Below are 22,276 nucleotides of genomic sequence, written 5' to 3'. Positions count from 1 at the left end.
ATATCATAAAATATATATCACCAGAAGAGCTGAAGGCCTATAGCTGCTATAGCTCATGACCACTGTTAGCATTTAGTTTATAATTACTTGTTAGCATTATATAAATAAATAAATAAATATATCATACTGTAGCATTTCATTCTAATACTATTAGTACTCCTTCATAATGACAGTTTCTATTTAAAGTTACCTATTAAATTAATCGGATCAACTTTATGATATTTTCGGGAAATAAAATAGAACTTTTCCAAAAAAAATATTTAGAATGGGTTTTGCACAGAATAGAGGAGTAATTTAAAAAAATGTTTTTTTGTGATACTTATAAATGTGTAGAAAATGTAAAAGAGGTAAATTACTGTAAGAATATTATTAATTTAAAATTATTAAAAAATACAATTAAATATGTAAATTATTGTTAAATTTAATACAGTGAAGAAAAAGTATTCCAAACTTTTTACTGCTGAAAAAATTCAAGCTTTATTATATAAAAAGACACAAAAATCAAAACGTTTTTAAAGGTCAAGTAAAGCGTGCCTCTTCATATCGCTTGCTCTAACTTTACCAGCAATCGGCTGAACTTTACTTCTGTGTACTTTTCCCCACTTGTTTTCCCGCAGAACTCTCCCTATTTGCGACCCCTTGCCCGGGACAAACAACTTGAGCTGGAACCCAACTGACCACAAACAGTTATATAGTAAAGCCCCCACTCCCGGAAATCCCCCACTCCAGGGCAATAAAATAATATTGTCTTATCTAACTATGTGCGCAATGCACAACAACAAAAGGGACAAATGGAAAAAAGTGCGCCAACTATTTTCGATGAGGGAATTTCCGGTGCGGTAGGGTATGCTATGGGGGCATGTATTATTCGTACACCCGCAGTTGGCAATCGTCTATCATTTTTCGGGGGAAATCATCAATGCCTAGACGAAATAATAAAACCAAAGAAGGCGAATCGTAAACACAGAGGGAAAATACATATATCGAAAGGGAGTATAACCGCACACAATGTGACGGCATCGATGGGTTCGAATAATGTTTGGTTTGGTTTGGTGTGCTCTACGGCCCATCGAAATCCCTCTTTTTCGGGACTCAGAATTTCGGAACAAACGGCAAACATATGCCGATGGCAGAGGGCAAAAATATGGTCAGAGTTGTTGGCGGGGTTGGGGTTTGCAAATAGATTTTTCATCATTTTTTGTCATTTTCCGTTGCGTACACACGACGTATGGGTGATGAGCACTTTTTGCACCAACTCGTTTCTCTTCTTTCGGGGTTTTTCCCCTGTTTTCCCCAGTTTTTCCCTGCTTTTCCTGCTGAAATTTCAATAATAACATTTGTATGAAGCTGTTTATGTCCTGGCGGCCAAAGGGAACTGTTGTTCTGCGGTTGCCTGCCGTTGACAATGTGGATGACAATCATGTCACGTCACGGATAAGGTGCTTTTGGCCCCTCTCTATATGCTTTGCCGCCCATCATATATTATTTTGGCCATGTTTGAAATGCTTAACAGGCAACTCGCGTTTGCCTTTTGTTTGCCGCCTTATTTTTATTACATTTATGCTGCTGCCGAACCCCGCTCTCCACACATGTCAGCAAAAATCGTTTACGCTTCATTGTTTTTACTCAATTTTGTTGATTTTTTCCCGCTCACTTGCTGCCTGAATTTTTCTTCTTTTGTCTGAGGTCGGCTCTTTCATTTTTGCTCCACATCTGCGCTTATCCGCCAAAAGTTCTCTATGCAAAGTATAAATCTGAATAAATTGAAAAGTGCCACCGGGAAAAAAAAACAAATATGAAATAGCCTCACTTTGAGTGCTTAACGCTGGCTTCAAAGAGCTCAGAGCAGTTGCCCATTGCACAAAAGCCAACAAAAATATATATCGAAAATGATTAAGGCCCAAAAAAAAGGCTGACTAAGGATTTTTATCGATTGAACGGGTCCAAGTTCCCAATTCCCATTCATATATGCATGGGCCAGCTTAGTTTTAAGTCTCTCTCTAATCAAAATTTTTTGCCAAACAAAGTTTCCCCTTTACACCAACATAATACGGCATTCCGTGGCCCTAAAAGTTTTCAACACATTTTCCAATTCACTTTGCAAGTCCGTAAATTGAACGTTTAGCCAGTATGTGTGTGTGAATTTTGTACATAAAGCTTTTCACATGATTTATGAGGGGATGGGAAAAGGTAACCCTTTAACACTTGTATTTTCATTTTATAGGAGTCATATCAAATTTATTTTGCAGGGAGAACACTCAAATAATTGAAAGGATTTTGCTAAAAATTACTACAAAATGAGGAATAATATTTTCAAATGTATTCTGTAGTGAGAACATCCGAATAATTGAAACGATTTTGCTAAAAATTACTATAAAATTAGGAATATTCTGTAGTAAGAACATCCGAATTATTGAAACGATTTTGCTAAAATTACTATAAAATTAGTAATAATATTTTCAAAAGAATTCTGTAGTAGTGTATCCGAGTAACTGAAACGAGTTTAAAAAAATACAGAAAATCAAATGCTTTTAATGAATATTATTTTTGCCAAAGCACGAACTTTAAGTCAGAACACAATTAAAGTGACTTCAAATTAAATTATGAAATCTTTTGCCAATAAATACCGAGAAAAACCTGAGCCGGAAACAAATTTAAGTGAAGGCAACTTAACCTAATGAGGCATTTAACTGCCGTTCAACAATGTCAGCAAACTCACATAATCCACAGGCCTTCACAACAAACAGAGGAAAAGCACAAAAGCCGAGAGGAAGTTACAACAAGGACTGTAATGTGCCACTTGAGTGCCTTAAGCGAACGGCCAGCCAGCCAGGAAAAATCTCAGAACAAACATTAATTACGCAAGGATTCTCGCCCAGACACAAACTACCGTTGACTTTAATATTTATAGTCTCCTCTGGCTGGCGGAAAGAAAAATTTGCTGCTTAAATAAATAACTGACAGGAGGTGAAACAAAAGACAATGAAAAAAAAATACACAAAATATATATGCAGAGTGGCGAGTTGAGAAAGAAAATTGAGCAGCGGCGAGATGCGGAAAATATGCGCCCACGCATAATTATATGAAAATTCGCAATAATTATAAATAATGCAAAGAGCGCTCAAAATGCCAGCAGAGAAACACTCGCCACTTCCGACAACGTCGCCACCTGATGGCAGCGACATCATTATCATCATCATCATGTTCATAATCAGCAAAAACATCGTCAAGTGCCACGCCCACCAGCCCACTTAACCACTACGAATTTCCGCTTCCGTTAAGGCGCGAGCGTAAAATTAAATCAGCAACAAAATATTCTATGCAAATGCGAAAAAAGCGAAAAAAGAACGCATTTTGCTCTTGCCAATCCCTTGGAAATTGTGTATTTGGCTCCAGCTTTCTTTTCGTTTCTGTTATTCTGATATTTTTTTTCTTTCACCATTTCAGCGTTATCGACCAGCAATTAGAGACCTGACAAAATACAAGTGCATAAACCTGCTCAAGTAGCTAAAAATTGGATTCCCAGGACTTTCTCGTCTATGAAAATTGGTTCTTGGATAAAAGTTTTGCGATTGAGTGGGTTGAAAGTGGGCATGAAGTGCAAATTTTTGATTAAATCAATTTTAGTTCTAAGTTTTTGATGACTTTTGAAGTGTGTCGTTCAGTAATATACAGATTAAAGTTCGCAAAATTATGTTTAGGAAGACTTTTTTGTAATTTCGATCTATTATGAAATGATCCTAAAGTTAATTAAAATTTAATGCTTTGCTTGGAAATTTGTAATAAAATAAATTTCATTCGCTTTTGATGAAATGAAGGAAATTAAAAGGACTAAAACGATAACGGAAATATTTATAAAAAATATATGTATCATGAATTTCGCTGAAATATAATATTTAAAGTTCACAAAATTGTGAATGCCGAAAAATTATATCACAAACTATTATCAAAAGAATCTATTCCTAATAAATAACAATATTTGGTTTGTAAATTTGTGATAAAATATATATCATTCATTTTCGATGACTTTTGAACAGTTAAGCATATTACGAGGATGGCATCGTTAACGGAAATATTTATGAAAAAATATGCAATCCCCCCAAACGAAATATTCATAATGAATTCCGCTGAAAATGAATTTATTTTGTAACCAAAATCTATAAATACAATATGACCCGTCATTTCGGTTTCAATTTTAAAATTCCGCCTAAATATTCCCCCAATTTATTTTTGTATAAATTATCTGTCAAACCCATGCTGAAATGTGTATGTTTCTGGTATTTTCGCCGCTCAACCCTAATTTATTTTGGGGAAAAAATTAAAACGTGTTCCCTCATCTGTCAGGTTCAGAGTTGAATTTGAACAGAAACAAGAGCTTTGTTATGTGAAAAAACAATTGGAGTTTGGCGACCTGGTCAGCTCATCGGCTCGGATGGTTGTTATATATTTGCCATCGATGGCTAAAAATGTATTTACGCACAAATATGCCAGCGACATGGGGTTAAGAGCAGAGATTGTGTGGGCTTTAGAGTGCGGGACCCGCAATAAAATGCCCATAATTCCAAATATACAGAGATTGGGGGGTTTACCACCGCATACCCCATTCCAATGCCCAACTTATTCTGCACCGCTGGCTGGGTTAATGTTTACATTTTATTATGCTAAACTAAAACCAACAGTTTTATGCGATTCTTTTTATTGGCTTAATACGCTTCACGGAATCATGGTTATCCAGTTGTTTTACGGCGGTCCCTACCTTTATGGCATAGCTGTAGATTTTCTTTATCGTTATCGTTACATTTGTCTGTCGATTGAAATTGAAAATCTTATCATAAAAATCATGTCGTGACTGGAGAAAATGGTAATGGGGCCGGCGATTGCAGTAGAAGGATACTTGTATACTTGTACAATCGCAAAACGAATCTTTATTTTATTTGTCGTTTATATTGGAGATTTATTAGACGGGTGAGGCGGGCAAATTTCTTGAAGTGGCCCATAACGACTTTATTGCGTGATGGCTGGGAAAAACTGTCAATAGGAGGTCCTTTCCACCCATCGCATTTAACAGCTCATCAGGCAACAGAAGTTGGAGCAAGGAAACACACTAAAAACCTTGGCAATCAGTGGAGCATAATTTGTACAACAATTTCCGCTGCAGACCAAGTCCACAAAACCGGGATTACGGTTCGGGTTCTTCTGGTGTCTGTGTTTCTGTGTGGTTAAAAGTCAAAAGTCCGTTGAACCCCAGCGAAGCGTAAATGGTTTTCCCGGTCCTCAACTTTTTTTTTTTTTGACTTGCTGCTCCGTTTTTCCTTTCCAGTGATTCAATAACACGTGTTAGCCGGCCCAGAAAAAAAAGCGAAACAACCTCCTCGACGGCTGATTAGAACAATTTCAATTTTCACGCGGACATTCTCGTTTTTTGTGTTCTGTCTCTGGCATTTTTTTTCTGCAACGTCAGACCTTCGGGCACGGAGGTCATTCAATTTGATTAAGCAATATTTTCGTTTGTTTGGGATGATTTAGCAGGAAATTTATGTGTATGTGGGCGTAGAGCCCATGACAGGTCCAACATTCCAAAGTCATGCTCGTCCCTGTTTTCTTGACAATCAGCTTGGGGTATCCTGTAGTCATCCATTAACCCATTGTTTGGGTTTAAGGACTTAAAGAGTAGGTATAGGCCTTTGGATTCGTGTAATTTATATGTAAGGTTTTTGATAAAGATTTAGTTTTCTGCATATAATCGATCATAAATGAGGCCTTAATTTAATGGTCAACAAATTAAGCTTGAAATTAATATCAAATTAGAGGATATAAATTTTGGAAACTAAATCAAGGGGAAGTACATATGTATATTTAAGTCTCGCAGATATAAAGAGGGTTTTTAGTAAATAGATCTTGAAATCTTAAAATTGAAATCTTCTATAAATTAATGATCTTGTAAATTTTATTAATAATCTATATAAATTAAGATGTATTGCTGTAGTAAAATTAAAAATAGAAATATATCTGAACTTTTCACTACAAATCAAACAAGTTTCATTTTAAATAAATTTAAAAGGGGTTATTAAATGTTAAATATTTTAAGATACATTTGCAACTCTATAACTAATTAATAAAAACTTAAACCAACTAAAACTGGTTATACCATTTGCATATTGCAGCCAACTTATCTTATCCAACTTATCAATCTTATCAAAAACCCGATAAAATTCTTACTTCCAACCGCATCAAAAGTTCCGCCTGATTGTAATGCAAACTGTATTTTACCATTTGCAGTGCTCGTCGAGTGTGAACTCTTACAAAAGCTTTTCAATCTCGAATTCATTTGCTTGAAATCGAATAAGCAGACTTGCGAGATTCGCAGATACAGAGAATCGAGAAGTGAGATACAGGATAGCAGATACCAGATACAAGATACAATTTACAATTTACGAGAGATGGAAGCAGGCAGGAGAAACAAGCACTTCATAATGAAATGAAATCTTATCACATTTCAGCTTGATTGCTGCCAGCCCGCAATATTGTTGCCTTCGAGGAAAGGAGTACCCAGTTTCCAGTTCCGAGTTCCGGGAAAGTAGAAAGTGGAAGCGTGAGACAAACTTGCAACTTTGGCAAGCTGAAAGCGCAATTCAATTGCATATCCCTCGGCTGTTGCGTCTTCAAGTTACGACTGGTTTTTGGTCTTTTATATTTCATATTATTTCTGGCACTCACCTGTCGTGGGATTGTGTCGTCCTGCGGCAGCCAGACTAAGATTGCGTGGCAGGGTCATACAGTCACCGCCTCCTCCGCCGCCGCCACCAGAGGATCCTCCTCCTCCGTTGGAGCCACCTCCTAATCCCGGACCCACGGCGGTGCTGGTGAGCAGGACATTGCCGCGACTATCCACGAGTGCTGTGCCGCCGCCCGACAAATTTAAGGCGGCCGTGTTCCGCGCATAATTCAAAGTGGCCGCGTGATGCAGTCCGCCCGACTTGGGCAGCGTCATCATGCCCGGATTGTAGCTCACACTGCTGCCGGATACCACCACGGAGGCGCCACCGGAACCGGAAACCGACCCGCCTCCAGCCCCGCCCCCTGATCCGGAGCCATTGCGGCCAAAGGTTTGCGTGCCGCTCATTCCCTTGATTTGCATGTGCTCACGCTGCTGCTGCTGTTGATGTTGCTGCTGCTGTTGTTGCTGCTTGGAGCTGGTGCTGTAGGTGACGTTGCCCAGGCTGTCTGTGGTCACCTTTGACCCCTCGATGCCACCGTTATTAAGCGCTCCACCGCTGCCGCCACCCACCTGCTGTTGCATTCCTGTTAGGGAGTAGACAAAGGCCCATTGTTACTAAAATTTAATTATACATTTTTAGCCAAAATGCTATATTCTGTTTTATTTTCCAACTAAAGAAGTAATATTTTAACCTCTTTTAATATCTATGAAGTTCTAAAGTTCTTTTTTAAAAAATAAAAAATAAAAAGATAAAAATATAATAATTTAATATTATTTACAGCAATTAAAGGTCCTTGATTTTTGTCAATTATTAAAAACATTTATTTTATTATAAATATCGTTTCATATTTCAAAAAATTTAAAAATTCTTTGTTGAAAATGGTATGATTTCGTTTAAATTTGTAGAATTGGGGGTGACACTCTATTATATTTCACTTTTAATTGAAATTTTAGGGGTCTAAAAGTATGCAACAATATATTTTAAACTCAGAAGTAATATGAACTCTATTCATTGCATAGACATCTAAGATAACATTTAAAAGTGATTTAAAATCCTTTATAATATATTTATATCAAGCAACCAACGAATATTTGCTAATTGAAACAGTTATTGGTCACGTTCATTTTTGAAAACTTCTTGACAAATTTATCTGTTTGAATGCTCATAATTTTTAATTTTGAATCTAAACATATTTGAATAAATTATTTTTTAAATTACAACTCCATTGTATATTTTAAAGTAATATTTATCCTATGATTATGGACAAATTTCAGTTTAAATAAAAATATATTTAGATAAACTTGGCAATGTGTGATAATAAATTTTGAACCAAGATTGGGTAATTAAAGCAGTGATAGACCCTGGAAGGGTTAATTTCCTCACCCCCAACTACACCCTCACCTACCTGTATTCGAGCAGATGTGCGGTGGCGGTGGCTTCACCTCGTTGGCCGCTGCCGCTGCGGCGGCTGCTGCGGCCTGGAGCAGCATGGCCGCCTGGCCCGCCTGGTCCTGATGGCTCTCCACGTCCACGATGACGTTGGCCGAGCTCTGCGAGTGACCCATGTGGTAGTGGGCGTGCTTGATGGGCTCCGGCGGGTAGGGCACCTGCTGGTGGAGACTCCGCTGCTGGTACTGCTTCTGCAGGGTCTTCACCTCCAGCCGCGTCTTGTCCCGCTGATAGTAGACGCCGGCGAAGATCAGCACGTTGAGTATCAGCAGACTGCAGCCAATGGCAATCGTAACACTAAGTGCTGTCGAATAGGCCGCATAGCCAGCTGCCTCGAATCCAGAGGCCAAAGTGTCCGAGGAGGCGTTGGCCAAAGTGGTGGGTGCAAAGACGCCTCCTCCTCCGCCGCCGCCTCCCGAGTAATTTCCTCCAATGGGTATACAGGTCGTATACATGTTATTTGGCTCCACGGTGGTCACTGCAAAGGGGGAAAGAGGAACGAAATTGCATATTAATCTCCCTGAACTGGCTGTAGTTCATTTCTCGCTCACTGGGGGTCCACAGGTCGTATGAGTAATGCCCTCTGGCTGGTTTCGAAATTATTCATATGGTTGAGAAGGGTTCGGCTGATTGGGGGCAGTAGATTGCTTTCCCCCTCGTATCTTTTGACATAGTTTAATGTTGAGCTCACATTTCTCAAGGCAATTTGCAGCTTATTCAATACTGCTTTTTAATTAAATACAACATAATTCGCTTAGCACCTAACAGAAAGGCACTTTTGCCTGCAGCACAATTGTGTGATACTTCTAAAGGCCTGCGTTTTAATTGGTTTCCAGGTAGTTTTGGGTTACCTTTCACGCTATGAACAATGGGGCTTACAATAAAGGTGGAATCATATTATTTTTGTGTAATTGCAGAGAACAACGGTTGTCAAATACTTGATTGTGCAAATAATTTAAAAAATAGGTTCAAATTAATTTGAATCTATATAATATAATATTTTCATATTTTAGTTATAGCTTTAATTAAATTTAACAATAACAATTGTAATTATACTATCCCAGCAGCGATATTTAATTTTTTAATGCATGTGTGTTAAATGTATTTATTGTTTTACAACAGCTTTTGTTTCATCCAACAAAAATATTTTATTAAATAATTTAATAATAAAGAAAGGCCAGTTATTATATATCAAATTGTAAATTATTTTATAACCAAGCTTGCAGGAAAAACCTATTGTTGTTAAATATAAAACCCTTTAAATAATATCTCAGAGAACACATTGCAAATATTTTATATATTTTCCTGCTAAAAATAGTTTTATGAATTTGATTTAGTGAAACCCCCATTGTTTTTCAATATTTAGGCAAGTAATATACACGGACTGCCTGCGGATTAGCCTAGCCTAGGCTCTATTGTGCCACATTTCCACCCGGTCGATGGTTCCTTTGTCTGAATTGTCCAGAATGCAGAATTATTTCCATTTCCTATGAGAGGGCGCTGGAATATTTCGCGCTCCACTTGGCCGCCATTGTGTTTGCCAAGGTACAATATTTGAAGGCGACTGAAGGAGTTGGAAGCGCAAATGTCTGTGAAAACAAATGGGTTTCTCGCTGGCTTTGAAGCTCCCCTTGAAAATGTATTTGTCTTTGTGCTGCAAGTGTCCTGGCATTGTCCTGGCAGTCCCCTCAAGTGCTTCCTACACTTGGCATTGTTCTGTTGTATCAAGTGTGGGTAAATGAATGAATGCGAGCCGTGTGTCTGTTCGCTCCTAGCTGTTTGTCTGCAAAGTTTTGCCTTTCAATTTTCTGCATATCAAACAATTTCGCCAAAGTTCTACGTCTTCGTCTCACAAGATTAAAGACTTGTGCACGTATTTTGCATAAATATTTCCCAAATAAATCTCCAGTAATAATCGGGAATGGTTGGCGCAAGTGGGTGTCAATAATCGTGTGAAGATTTTCAGCTGCCATTCAGCCATTCAGCCACTTGCTGCTTTGTCTGAGAGGTTTTTCAATTTGCATTCAAGTGTGGCATTTAATTTACTCAAGATTGTTTGGTTGGAAAAGCATCAGGTGAACGGTGATGAGCTCTTTCTCTTTCACTTTCTCCCAGTTTCTTCTTTTTTTTGTGGGCTTGTTTGGGAATCCAATTTGGAATTAGCCCCTATCTATACATAATAACTTCTCACCAACTTTGTCCATCAATCATGATGGCGAGGGAGCCTGAAAACCTCTCAGCCTGTCACTTGAGTTCACTCAGGAAAATGCTTAGGACCCTTATTCTCTCGTTTTGTGTGGGGGGGAATGATATCCAACCAACCCTTTTGCTAAATTGCATAACCAGATAAATTGTGATCCCCCGCCATCAAGAGATTCGACCCTGGCCACTAAGCTCTTTATCATTCCGCCCCATTTTGCATTTAATTTTGCAAGTACAAATACTTCTCAGTTGGTGGTGTGCAGCATTCGGAATTTTCCCCATTTCCATCTTATTTTTAATTCCTTTTTATTTTTATTTTTATACCCATTTTCATTTCGCATTTCGCAGGGGCCGCATGCGTTCAAGGACCCCAGATAATTATGTTACGAGGACACATGGCCCCAGCTTGAGGCAGACAGATAACCCAAAGGGCAGGAGAGGGCCAAAAGCAATGCTTAATGTGGCTTTAATTAGTGGAATCGCACAAAAAAAGAGAGAGAAAGAAGAATATTAAGAACGAGAAAGAGCAATCCCTGGCCATAAAATCAAACCGAAAGCCCGGCTTTTTGTGCCACGAAAGCGAAAAATATTTGAGGCCGAAATGTCCTTGCATAAATTAGATATTAGCCGGGCCAAAAGGCATCATCCTGCGCAAGGACACTCTGGCATTTATTAAGTGAACCATTTCAATTTTCACTGATAGTTTGACATTTCCCAGCTTAATCAGCCCTGCTATCCAAGAAAAACGAATCGCAGGAATTATGCAAATGATCAGAGGGCGAAATGGCGAATGGCGTGGGATTTTCGCAGTAGGCTTTTGGCTAAGTCTGGTTCCACATGTTGCTTTATCTCCATCTCTTTGCCAAATAACTCAGGTGAGCCTGCCTGCTCCAGCCAGGTTTTCCTTTCTATTTCCATTTTTCGCTGGAATCCAGGTCAGGCAAAGTAGCACAGAGTTGGTATTATGTGTGTGTGTGCCAAAGGATGTGGTTTGTTTGTTTGTTTTCCCTTTTTTTTGTTCTCGAAAACTGGTAAGCAGAGCTTAGACAAGACGCAGGCAACTTGATGATGGGATAAACAGCATTGAAAACGTACTCAGTCGGATTGGAAATGAGTTAGGAGGAATTGCTGGGCTAAGACTGTGAGTCTCTTAAAGCAGCCGTAATTATTATGGGTATTGCCTTATATCCGAGCTTAAATCAAACAATGTTTAGATTTGAATAACCTTAAGGCAGGCAAGAAAAAACAAAGACTTTGCTAACGATCAAACTAAGGCATTTTAATATGTGTAGCTAACGAAAGAATTTTTTTAAAAGCTTGGGTGATTAAAAGTTGGACTTTTTTAAATGTAATATTATGAATATGATAAATTAGTCAAACATATATAACCATAAATATTAATAAGTGATATGAGCTTTTGAATTTTAATTGATTTAATTGTTATAAGCTTTTAACAATGTTTTATATTTTTGGAAATTGTTTATACAAATCAACAAAAATTTTATAAAATATAAAAACTTCTTAAATGCTTAACGGTGAATATTTACTTTATCGTTTTTCTAGGTGAGTATTAGTTAGAGTAACAGGCATTCCCAAAAGCTAAAATAGTTCCCCACCTTATAAATAATGTATGGATATATCCATAAAATCTGAAAGACCATCACATCCTTGGGCAAAAACAAACTGACGATTCCGTCAGAGGCGTCAGGAAAAAACAATAAGCATGGAAAAAGTAGATTTCCAACTACTTCAACACTTTGCCAGCCCGACTGAAAGTTCTTGCGGAAAACTTCTTATCCATACGGTCTTGCTTTTTTTTCTTTTTTAGTTTTGCACGTCTTTCGATTTGTATTTTGTTTGCGGCTGCTTTGTTTACGGCAGAAAGTCTCGTTTGGCTTGTGGATTTTTTGGCTTTTAGCCGCATATCTCTGACGCCCCGTTCGGGCCAAGTTGTATAACCGAATGGCTGAGGTGGTGACGCCAGCGATGACAGGGGAAAAGCGGGGAAAATGTGGGAAAATCAAGGGGATATCCTCGAAATGGGGGATGCCTGGAGAAAGGCAAGACAAGGCGGCACAGTTGGCAAAGTCAACGCTTAAATGAAAAGCATGTCAAAGTATGTCGAGTCCATATGACACTGTGACTCGGTCGCTGCCTTGCAGCGAGTCTGGGGTTTTCCGTTGGCTCTCCAATCTCCTGTGATTTTCCCGCATTTCCCACACCCACCATCTACAACCCACCGAATTTCCCAGCTAGTGTTGGGTGTTTTTTGTGGCCTGGCTACGTCGTCGTCGCCTGTCAACCTGACAGCTGTTTGTCGCATTTCAGGCATTTTATCATCTTCCCTTTCCATTTTTTTGCCCACTCCAGTTCGCCTTTATCTACCGCTACGGATTGGTCCGGGTTCGGTTCCATCTTCATCTGCGATTTTGTTTTCAGCTTTGGCCGGCTTGCTAGTTTGTTTTGATGGCCGGATTTAGTTTTGCAGCATTTTCTGGGCCCTGCACTAATTGAAATGAACATTTGTTGTCTGTGGTCCAACACCCTCTCTCATCAGCATTCTACATTAGCCAGCACTGGTCGCCCTATGACCTCCGCCCCCTCGTCAGTTTGTTTGTTTGGGTCACAGATTAGTTGTTTGTCTGCCAAAACCGAGTAGGAGAGATTAAATTTAAGCGCAGCATGTTCCCATCAAGATTTAAAGAGCACCCGAAGAATAAAATATTTAATAATATAAAGAAGCTTTGATTCATATTAAGATTAATTGTGTATTTAAGGAGATGCTTTAAATATTTTGAGTCTTTTAAATTTTATTTTTAAAGATTTTAATTCATTATTATGTAATTAAAATATTTTATATACCGATAATAGTGAAGAGGAGTGTAAAATATTATTTTTAAATTTCAAAATTAAATTTAAATACCAAGTTTAAATATATTTTTCTTTATATAAAACATAAGCTAAACTTTTCTGGTGCCCACTTCATTGATTTTCATAGCCAGCAAATTTATTTAAATTTAGTCTTAAATTATAAAATGAAATTTAAATATCAAATTGTACTTTTTTAAAAGAAATAATAATAAAGAAAAATTCTTAATAGCCGCCTTTTTCAAATAAAAAATTAAATGGTCAGAATCAGAACGCATTTTATCGATTTTTTAAACCAACCAATTTATTTAAAATTGCAGTTTCCCTGCGGACAATGTGAATCATCCATTTAATCTAAAGAATAAAAGCGCTTTTCCTAGACCAGGCAAAGTCAACATTTCAATAATTTTTAATTTACCCGACTTTGCCAAGCGAAAGCGTTCACGAGTGCCACGCCCCCACCCACGCCCACGCCCACGCCCACGCCCACGCCCCTGCCCTCGACCACGCCCCCCGCTGCCCCCATAAGCTAATGCATTTTGCATTGGCCAACTTGGCAAAAAGCGGGATATTAGAATAGGGTTGGGGCATTTAGTAGCCTGGCTAGGGGAAAGTAGAAAGTTTTGCCTGAAATTGACTGTCTTAGTTTTGACTTTGAGATAAGCCAGTGTCGGTGGAAGTAAGTCGAAGCAGTTGCTATGATGGTTTTGAAACAAGGCCACGCCCACAAGGCACTGGAACCCCCATAGCCCACAGCATACATATAAGCATTTGATGTTTGAGTTGGATTTCCCTCTCTCATTTTAGCCAAGGAAAAGCAGCTGCAGTTTTGCCCCAGCTGCGGGGACAGTTTATTAAAAATGGCAAAAACATAAAGAAAGCGTGGAAAACACAAGCGGCAAAGTTTGCTGTTAATTTAGAGTAAGTGTTGAAAAAGTTTCCGCCAACGAGTTTTACATAAACTGGTTTAATGACTTCCCCATCTGGGAAAAAGGAGGAGAATGTGGATGCGGATGGCGAACTGGAGTGGGGCAAGTGCATTAAAATTATGCGCTATTTACATTTGTGGCATCTTAGACACAAGACCCTCTTTTCAACCCAGAAACCCCCCACCGACTAGAATGTAAACGAGATATTTATGCCAGGGACAGACAGTCGGGGAAGGGCAAAGGGAAAGAAATAAAAGCAAGGGATGTTTGAAAAAAGGTTACACACACTTAATGCTTATAGAGATTACAGTTGAGTGCATTTCCAAAAGTCAGCACTCGACACAATATAAATTCAAAAGCCAAACCTTAGTGTCCCGGGGCCGGACGCAATTTCAATAACCAGAGCCCCAGCTGGAGGTCCAAGTTCGGGGCTGGGTCAAATGGAAATGTCATGCCAGGGACAGAGCGGGTCGAGATGTGGCCGAGTACCCCTTACCCTTTACCCCTTCAGTTTTTCACAGAAATGCCAACTTTGCAATTTAACTTGCTGCGAGACCACAAAGTGAAGTAAACACTGACTAGGCCGAGGCCAACGTCAAGAGTAAACAGAAATCTTTGCTGCCGAAAGTGTTGACTTTCAACTCACTCTCCAACAAACGAACCTTTCGTTGGAAAAAAGAAAAAATATCCTAGAAGAGCATAGGAGCCAAATAAATAGAACGAGTTTTCTCCTTTGAATCTCGTTTTATTTGTGAGGGACCCCACATGGTGGCTATGTGGAATATATTTCATTGCCGTCGAGTTATTAAACAAATGCGCACATGTGCGTACGAATTTGTGGCCGAGTCTTAAATATTTGACTTCGGATTTCGAATAGTCTGATTATCCATGTTCATACGTGGCGTATGAGTAATATTGGTAAAACAAACTGAATGGCTGGGCCGAAATAATTGAGGTCAGCTGGGCTATGATGTGCATACATATAGGCAGATTGAACCAGAAACTTTGTAAACTGTTTCCTTTAGAAAGGATACAAATTGACAGATGTAAATAAAACAACCCATTTTAATGTTACCACTCAAAAAAGAATTTGCTGTGATTAGAAGAGTTTACCTACTTGTAAAAAAAATATTTCTTTAATATAGGCAATTTACTAAATAAGAGGGAATCGTTCTTGAGTTAAAAATAAATGCATATTGACCCGAAATTTTAAAAATTCAGGGCGAATACTTTTTTGAATGTAGTTTCTCATGGTCATATGACACTAGTTGTCTGGACTTACTCTTGGATATCTGTTAATATGCATTTCTTGAGTTAATAAATACATTTATAATATTTTCAACTGTGGCCCTTTAATTTGTTTAGGGTGACATGACTTTTAAAATAAATCCAGCAAAGTTAGTCGAGGTTTAAGCAGGAATCGCATGGCCATAATCAAAGTAGCTTAATAGCCCGACGTTTAAGTAATGGAAAGGTTTTTAAATATGCCTCACATTAAGTAACTCAAAAAAAGCTTAAAAATGAATCAAAAGAGAGTAACAAGCCGTTGAAGCATAAATCGGAAGGAGTTTTCACCCTTATTCCAATTTGTCAGACTTACGCAGAATCTGCAATTAAATAAGCCAGGCCCAAAGGCCAGTCAAGTGTCCTTTTGGCTTGGCCTTTGTCAACCGTATTAAACGACAACTGCAGAGACTGTGCAAAGGGCCAAAAGGGACGAAACCGACGAAATACAATCTACAAAGCCAAAGGGGGCGTTATTCCTTTGGGCTCGGTTTCCCAGGCTTATTTGTTGTTTTTAGGCATTTAAGTGACAGTGACAAGCCGCAGCGAGCGTATGAATTCGCCTGTCAGTCGGTCTGTGTTTGTTTTGGATGGCGAAAAAGAGCGAGAAGGGGTCACAGGGGGGTTAAAGGCTACTTACCGCCCAATATGCCGTTCAAATAGGCCGACGCATTCAGACCCCGTCCCTTCTTCATCATCAATTGCTCATCGATGAGCAGGAGACGCGATGACGACGATGATGAGGATGAGCTACCAGTGGCACCAACTCCTGCCGAGGATATGCCAAACGGATCCGGTTTAACGGGTCCCTCGTACAGGTCCATATCATCGTGATTGCGGAACAGATTGTGCCGGGCTATCACATCCTCCATTCCGGCGCGATGGAGCTCCGGTATCAGGCGTAGCCAAATCGAGAGTTGATGGGCCCGAAAGTGATTCTTAATGCGCGGCTTCATTCCTGGAATTTAAAGAGTATGTAAGTGAGTTCTTGGGGTCTTAGGCAGTGTGTTTCCCGAAAACAAAGCGGGGGCAGTTATGTAAACATCTTCATTTTCATTTTCATGTGACAGATACCAAAACACACACTCATCCGCATACGAAACATGCATGCAAATAGCTCTAATGCTAAACTATTCCATTTGGCCGTTGGCCCCTGCTTTTGGGCCACTTTCGAGTCATTTGCATGCCAAAAAGGTGAGCGACAGACACTTGGCTCAATTGAGGCCAGACCTCCGAGGTTCTCGGTTCTGGGTTCTGGGTTCCCCATTCTCAACACTCGGTTTCCAGAACTCCACCCTCATTTCCCCAGACTTGATGTCTTGTTTACTTTGGCGGGGTGAAAGCGACATAGCTGTTTAATTTTTGATGCCCTCAGCTATTGCTCCTAAGAGCCTTCCTCATGCACTACCACGAAATTTTTTAAATTCCTTATGTTTTTGTAAAGTATTTAAAATTTTAAAAAGCACCAGACCTACAAATTTAAATAGATGTTGATTACAAACCAACCTTTTACGCATAATAATAAAAAACCACACTTACTTAAAAAAAATGATATCATTAAACAGTTTCTGCTTGGTGAAAATGTATAATCATAAACAGTATTAAATATGTTTATTACAAAATATTATTATATTCTGTTTTATTAGCTATATTTTTTCAGCTCTTAAAATTGGGTGAATACACTTTATAAGAGTGGAGTTTTTTCTGGTGTATCTAAATATAGCCGACTTCTTTTGGCAAGCAAAGCCAGAAAAAAAAGGAGTCTCGTAGCCTACTTCTTTCGGGGGTATACAAGTGAAAGTATAGCACTCCCCCATATCTGCACGTTTTTATAAATATCTGAAAGGTACCGAGAATGTTTCTCAAATATTCAGAAAGCTTTCATGCACCTTTGAACTCCTATTCCCCAGCCACGGAGGGCATTCATAAGAAAATGTGATTGCCGAAGGACTGAAGGACCTTTCCACCTGCAATCGTCAATCGCAAGTGCAAATCCGAAATCCAAATAAAAAGTGCATGCATAATTTACGCAGCAGATATTTCATACAAGCCAGCCTTTTACATAAGATATGCTTATAGTTCGATCTCTATATAAGTTATATATATACATATATTTGGCGCATCTGTGTGACAGTTGCCTTTGTGTGCCGTAGATCCTTTTGTGCCAGCTCCATCCCAACACACATTATTTGATTTCGATTTCAGTTTCCTGACGTATCAAATGAAAACCGTGTCCGCCACTCCTCAGCGGAATCCTTTTAACTTGCTTATGTAAAGTGCAGGCGGCGCATTGAAGGGTGTTCTGGATATATGTATACTGTATAGAATATCAGCTGTCGCTGTGTGTCGTTTCAATTAAAATCAGAGGGAAAAAAAGGACGAAAATAAAGAGTGAAGAAGGCGCGCAGACATATCTTTTCATACGTATCGTCCTTCAATGCTCACATGTGCGTAAAGTGCGTGTCGACAGGCCTCAACTCCCCCTTTTTTGAACCTCTTAGCCCACTAAAAATATAAAAAAGCGATTCTCGTGCGCACAATATGAGGCAAATCCGTTGCCGTAACCTGTGCGTAATTTTCATAAAGCGTTAAGCACCCATATCTGTCGCTATCTTCGACGAGCTGTGTGTATGGGCGAAGTTAGATCATTTTTGTGTGTCAAGTGGGTATATTGATTTCCAGGCAGTGCAAGGAGTCCTTTTATATTTTATTTACTTTTAAAAATTTAATTAAAAAGTTGTTTAATTCATCTAGAGATATACATTTGTTTTAAAAGTACTCTGAATCGTCCATAAAAAGTACAATATGTTTAATAGGAGACCGGAAATATTCAATATTTACTTAAGAACTTTATGTTAGATCATTAAAATAATTTTCTTCTAAATATTATCTCTCTATGTAAGCTAGGAATTGGGGATTACGAGGTACAAACCCTATTTAATAATTATTATATTCAGAATTTTAATCGTTGGCTAATAAAATCCAACAAAGAAACAGAGTTCCTTTCAAAATTAAATATTTACTCATTACCTTATTTTCGCATTATGCAGGGTATTTAAAAATCGCCACATTATGCAAATACCAGGGCTTCTTTTTTGTATTTTTCACCATGTACCTTACGCGTTCGCGCACAAAGGGTGTGAAAAATTTGAAATTAATAACATTTTCGTACATTTGACATGAAGCAAGGGTGCCATTTTAACGCACACATAAAGCTTTATGTGCCCGGCACCCCCCAGGAGCCCTTGGTCCCCCAAGAGTTCATCACCTTTAACCCCTCCCCTTACTTCAGGTAATGTTTCGACAATCTCTGGGCGTTTTGATTGCCCTTCATCTACCTGGTGGTTCTGATGCTCCTGCTTGAATATACCGACAGTCGCCGTTGTTAAGGTTTTTTTTTGCACTCACATTTCGTTGAAGTACTTGTGTGTTAACTCCCTCGTTTTCCACACTTCCCTCGAAACCACCGCCCCTCCAATTTGTTGTTGTTAGCAAGCAAAACATGTTCAGGCACTACCTTCTTTAAAATTCAAATTAAATTTGATTCTTCTTTTTTTTTTGTTCAGCTGGCTGTGTGTGCTTAGGTTATTTTCCCATTTTTTCCCCCATATTTGTAGCCCTTATTCGGCATGAATTCCACGAATTCATTTTTACTGCATGCCAAAGTAGCCATACAGCATTTTGCCAACGTTTTGGGGTGAGCGAATTATAAGAAATGGTTTTGTAGCCGAAGCTACTTGCATATTAACAAGCAACTGGAATTCCATTTAAAAATATCGCCTGATTGAAAAGGGAAATGCAAGTAAAGTTTCTCAAAGGTATTAAACTTTTAAATAGTTTCTTCCACTTCCATTTCGAAAACAACAAACAAACAAGCAACCATTTCGTTAGAAGCTTACGAAAAGATTTCCGTTTGAGCCATTCACACAAAAATAAGGAAAATGCACACGAAGTGGGAAATGGGAATTTTCTTCTGACTCACCTATTTCCAAATACTTTTGGTGCAGCGGATCATAATTTTCCCAAGTGATGCTGCGGAAGCGGTTGCGCTCCTTTGAAACCGGCAGCGACGAGTCCTGGCGATGATGTTCGTTCGGATTCCTTGAAAAGAAAGGGAAGTGTTCAGAATGCACTGTTATCAAATAAGTTCGATTAAATAGAAAATAGTTTTTTTATTAAAAATATAATGTTATTGATTTTATTATACGGGGTCCTTAACAAATCAGTGTAACTTGTCTAAGAGTATGCAAGAATATATCTCAAACTTAGAAGTAAAATAAGTTAATTCATAAAGGCTTCTATTATTTTTTAATTGCATACTTTTAGACACCTAAACTAACATTTAAAAGTGATTTCGTTTGAATTCCTTGAAAGGAAAAGGAAAAGTTGAGAATTTACTGTTAACAAATAAGTGCAATCAAATAGAAAATGGACATTTTTCAAAATTTGATGAAATTGATTTAAGGTTATTTTAGGTGTCTAAAAGTATGCAACAAAATATTTCAGGCTCAAAAACACAACGAATTCATTCAGAAGAACGTATACTATTTTTTATTGCACACTTTTAGGCACCTAAAAAAAAGAGATTTCAAAACCGCAGTGATTTGTGCGGCACCCCCATATTTTATGTTCAGTACAACACATTTTCCCCAGTACAGCTTTAAGTCCAGCCCTCTTTAGAATCATTTTCAAGGACTCACATGTCTTCATTGATTTTTTTCCGACACTGTTTCCCTCAGTGCATAAGTTAGCAAGACGTTTAAGTGGGGCTTAAAAGTGCCGAACGGACAGCAGGTGTCCTAAGACCGCTCAGAGACACTTTTGGGCGCCCAAAGCTGCCCATCAACTTACCCGGTGCGTGCAAAGTTGGTCCAGAAAATCATCACCGCCTCCGAAAGGGCCGTCTCCGATTTGGTGTAGTTCTGCGGGAAGTGACTGAAGCCATCGACCAGCGGGGCACCGAAAATATAGGGCAAATCCTCGCCGTGCACAGTGCCCATCCTCTGGGGATAGTCGCCGTCCTTCGTCTGGTAATCGAACACATAGAAGTAGCATCGTCCAGAGGGCTGAGTAGAGCCCGCAGAGGTCGAGGCAGCTGCATTTGCACCCGCTGAACCGGCTGGTGAGGATGAGCTTACTGGGGGCGGGGAATTGGCGGCCAGGATGTCGCCCGCTCGGACAATCGGAGCCACAAACTGGGCATCCGACAGGGCGGCCACCGCCGTGTCCCGGGTATTGATCGGATGCTGCGAGGTGCGATCCCAATCCGTATACTCGTTGACGATCTGGGGACACAGGGATTTCCATTTTAGATTTTTAGTGCAAATAAAGTTAGTACACTCAAAAAATATACTTAAAGTTATATGTTTTAAAACAGTCCCCATAATAAAAATATATAATAAGAACCTATCGAAAAAAGTGTTTAAATATTGAACGAATTTCTTTAATATTTTTTTTAGTTATTATGTAGTTAAATTTTTATGATTTCACATCTAAAAATGGATCTGAAACTGATTTCCTCTTTTAGATTTCGTTTGTAACATTAAGTTTACATTTAAATAACCATAATACGTACAAAAAAACAGATGTAATAATTGTTTAATAAACAAAAGGAACGACAATGTTCTTATGAATATAAAAAGTTAGTTAATATAGGTACTTAGTTTAACAAGAACTAATATTTAAGATTTTCAAAAGTATTTTATAGTTTTTTAAATGTGAAAGCAAGATCCATTTCTTCTTTAACTTTCTAAACCTCTTTAATGCTCAAAATTATTTTCTGTTTTATTATTAAAATCCAACAGAAATTACTTAAATTTGGTGACTGGTTTTAATTGTAACAGTTTTTTTTAAGCTTTATTGAATTTTTGGTATGTTTCATTCTGCTGTTTTGTTCATTTTCCTACATGTACCACATTTTCACATGCAACAGCGATTTTTCTTGATTTCTTTTGGGAAGTGTAGAATAGCGAGGGGAATTTTAGATTTGCATTGGCTGCATGTGTGCCAAGTCAAATCCTGGCTGGATTACAAGCGGATTGCGACTGTTTGCTGTCCTTGTTTGCGGTGGCCATTCTGCATTTTCCATTCACCACTCTCCATTCGCCACCGCAAAACGAGCAGGAGGAAAACTTGTTACCACCACCATGATTATTTCTACCCAGCATGTGTGCGAAAAATAAACGACCGCAAAATGCATCTGTAAAATCGATGTCATGCATAATTTAGGAACCCTATCATAAAGAAGGAAACAAAAGAAAAAAAATCGCAAAAAAACAAAAAAAAGGGAACAGAAACCGATTCTAACAATTGTGTGTGGAATACATTTACATGGTTATTCGAATACCCATTTATTTTTGGTATAGGTATCACTGATTTTTGCTTTTCGAAAAGTTTGTTCTTCCTTTTTTAAGTTTTTAAGTTTTCAGGTTATTAAAACCGCATATTTGATTAGTCATGATTAGCTTGTGGCTTCGATTGAGGGCTTTCAACCAGTGAGGCCTGAACTCTGACCTATATTCATTGAGCTTTATGAAGTATAAAGAGTGGGATTGCGCTGCGGTAATACAAAAGTATAATGAAGTAAAATAAATACGGACTTAAGCGCAATAATCGTGATATATGCCCCGGCAATTTACGACTTCTTGATAAATGTGTGTATGGATATATATATGTATCTGCACCCATTCACGGTGCGTGTGTGTTAATGCTGCGAATGGTGACCAAGGATTCAGATACAGCTGTATCTGTGCACAGCTACAGATACAGATACAGCTGCGGATTCAGATTCAGATTCAGTTCCAGTTTCAGACGTCGACTGGTGAC

The 22,276-nt window shown here is 38.6% G+C and overlaps 1 protein-coding gene across 4 annotated transcripts in view; it reads right to left on the bottom strand.

The window, feature by feature from the left end:
• Nlg4 (Neuroligin 4) overlaps window positions 1-22,276 on the bottom strand; it is a 49,783-nt gene that overhangs the window by 15,194 nt on the left and 12,313 nt on the right. For all 4 annotated transcript variants that reach the window (XM_036818547.3, XM_036818545.3, XM_036818550.3 and 1 more), the window contains 5 exons: window positions 20,303-20,736; window positions 19,434-19,552; window positions 16,092-16,409; window positions 8,125-8,646; window positions 6,718-7,302 (listed from right to left, as the gene is read on the bottom strand). In XM_036818547.3, coding sequence (XP_036674442.3) covers window positions 6,718-7,302; window positions 8,125-8,646; window positions 16,092-16,409; window positions 19,434-19,552; window positions 20,303-20,736 — 1,978 coding nt within the window. The remainder of the gene's footprint in view (window positions 1-6,717; window positions 7,303-8,124; window positions 8,647-16,091; window positions 16,410-19,433; window positions 19,553-20,302; window positions 20,737-22,276) is intronic.

The sequence above is a fragment of the Drosophila suzukii genome, chromosome 3, assembly GCF_043229965.1.
Source record: "Drosophila suzukii chromosome 3, CBGP_Dsuzu_IsoJpt1.0, whole genome shotgun sequence".
Taxonomy (NCBI): Eukaryota; Metazoa; Arthropoda; class Insecta; order Diptera; family Drosophilidae; genus Drosophila; species Drosophila suzukii.
Note: the sequence above shows the minus strand (reverse complement) of the source record. Positions and strands in the feature narration are given on the sequence as shown.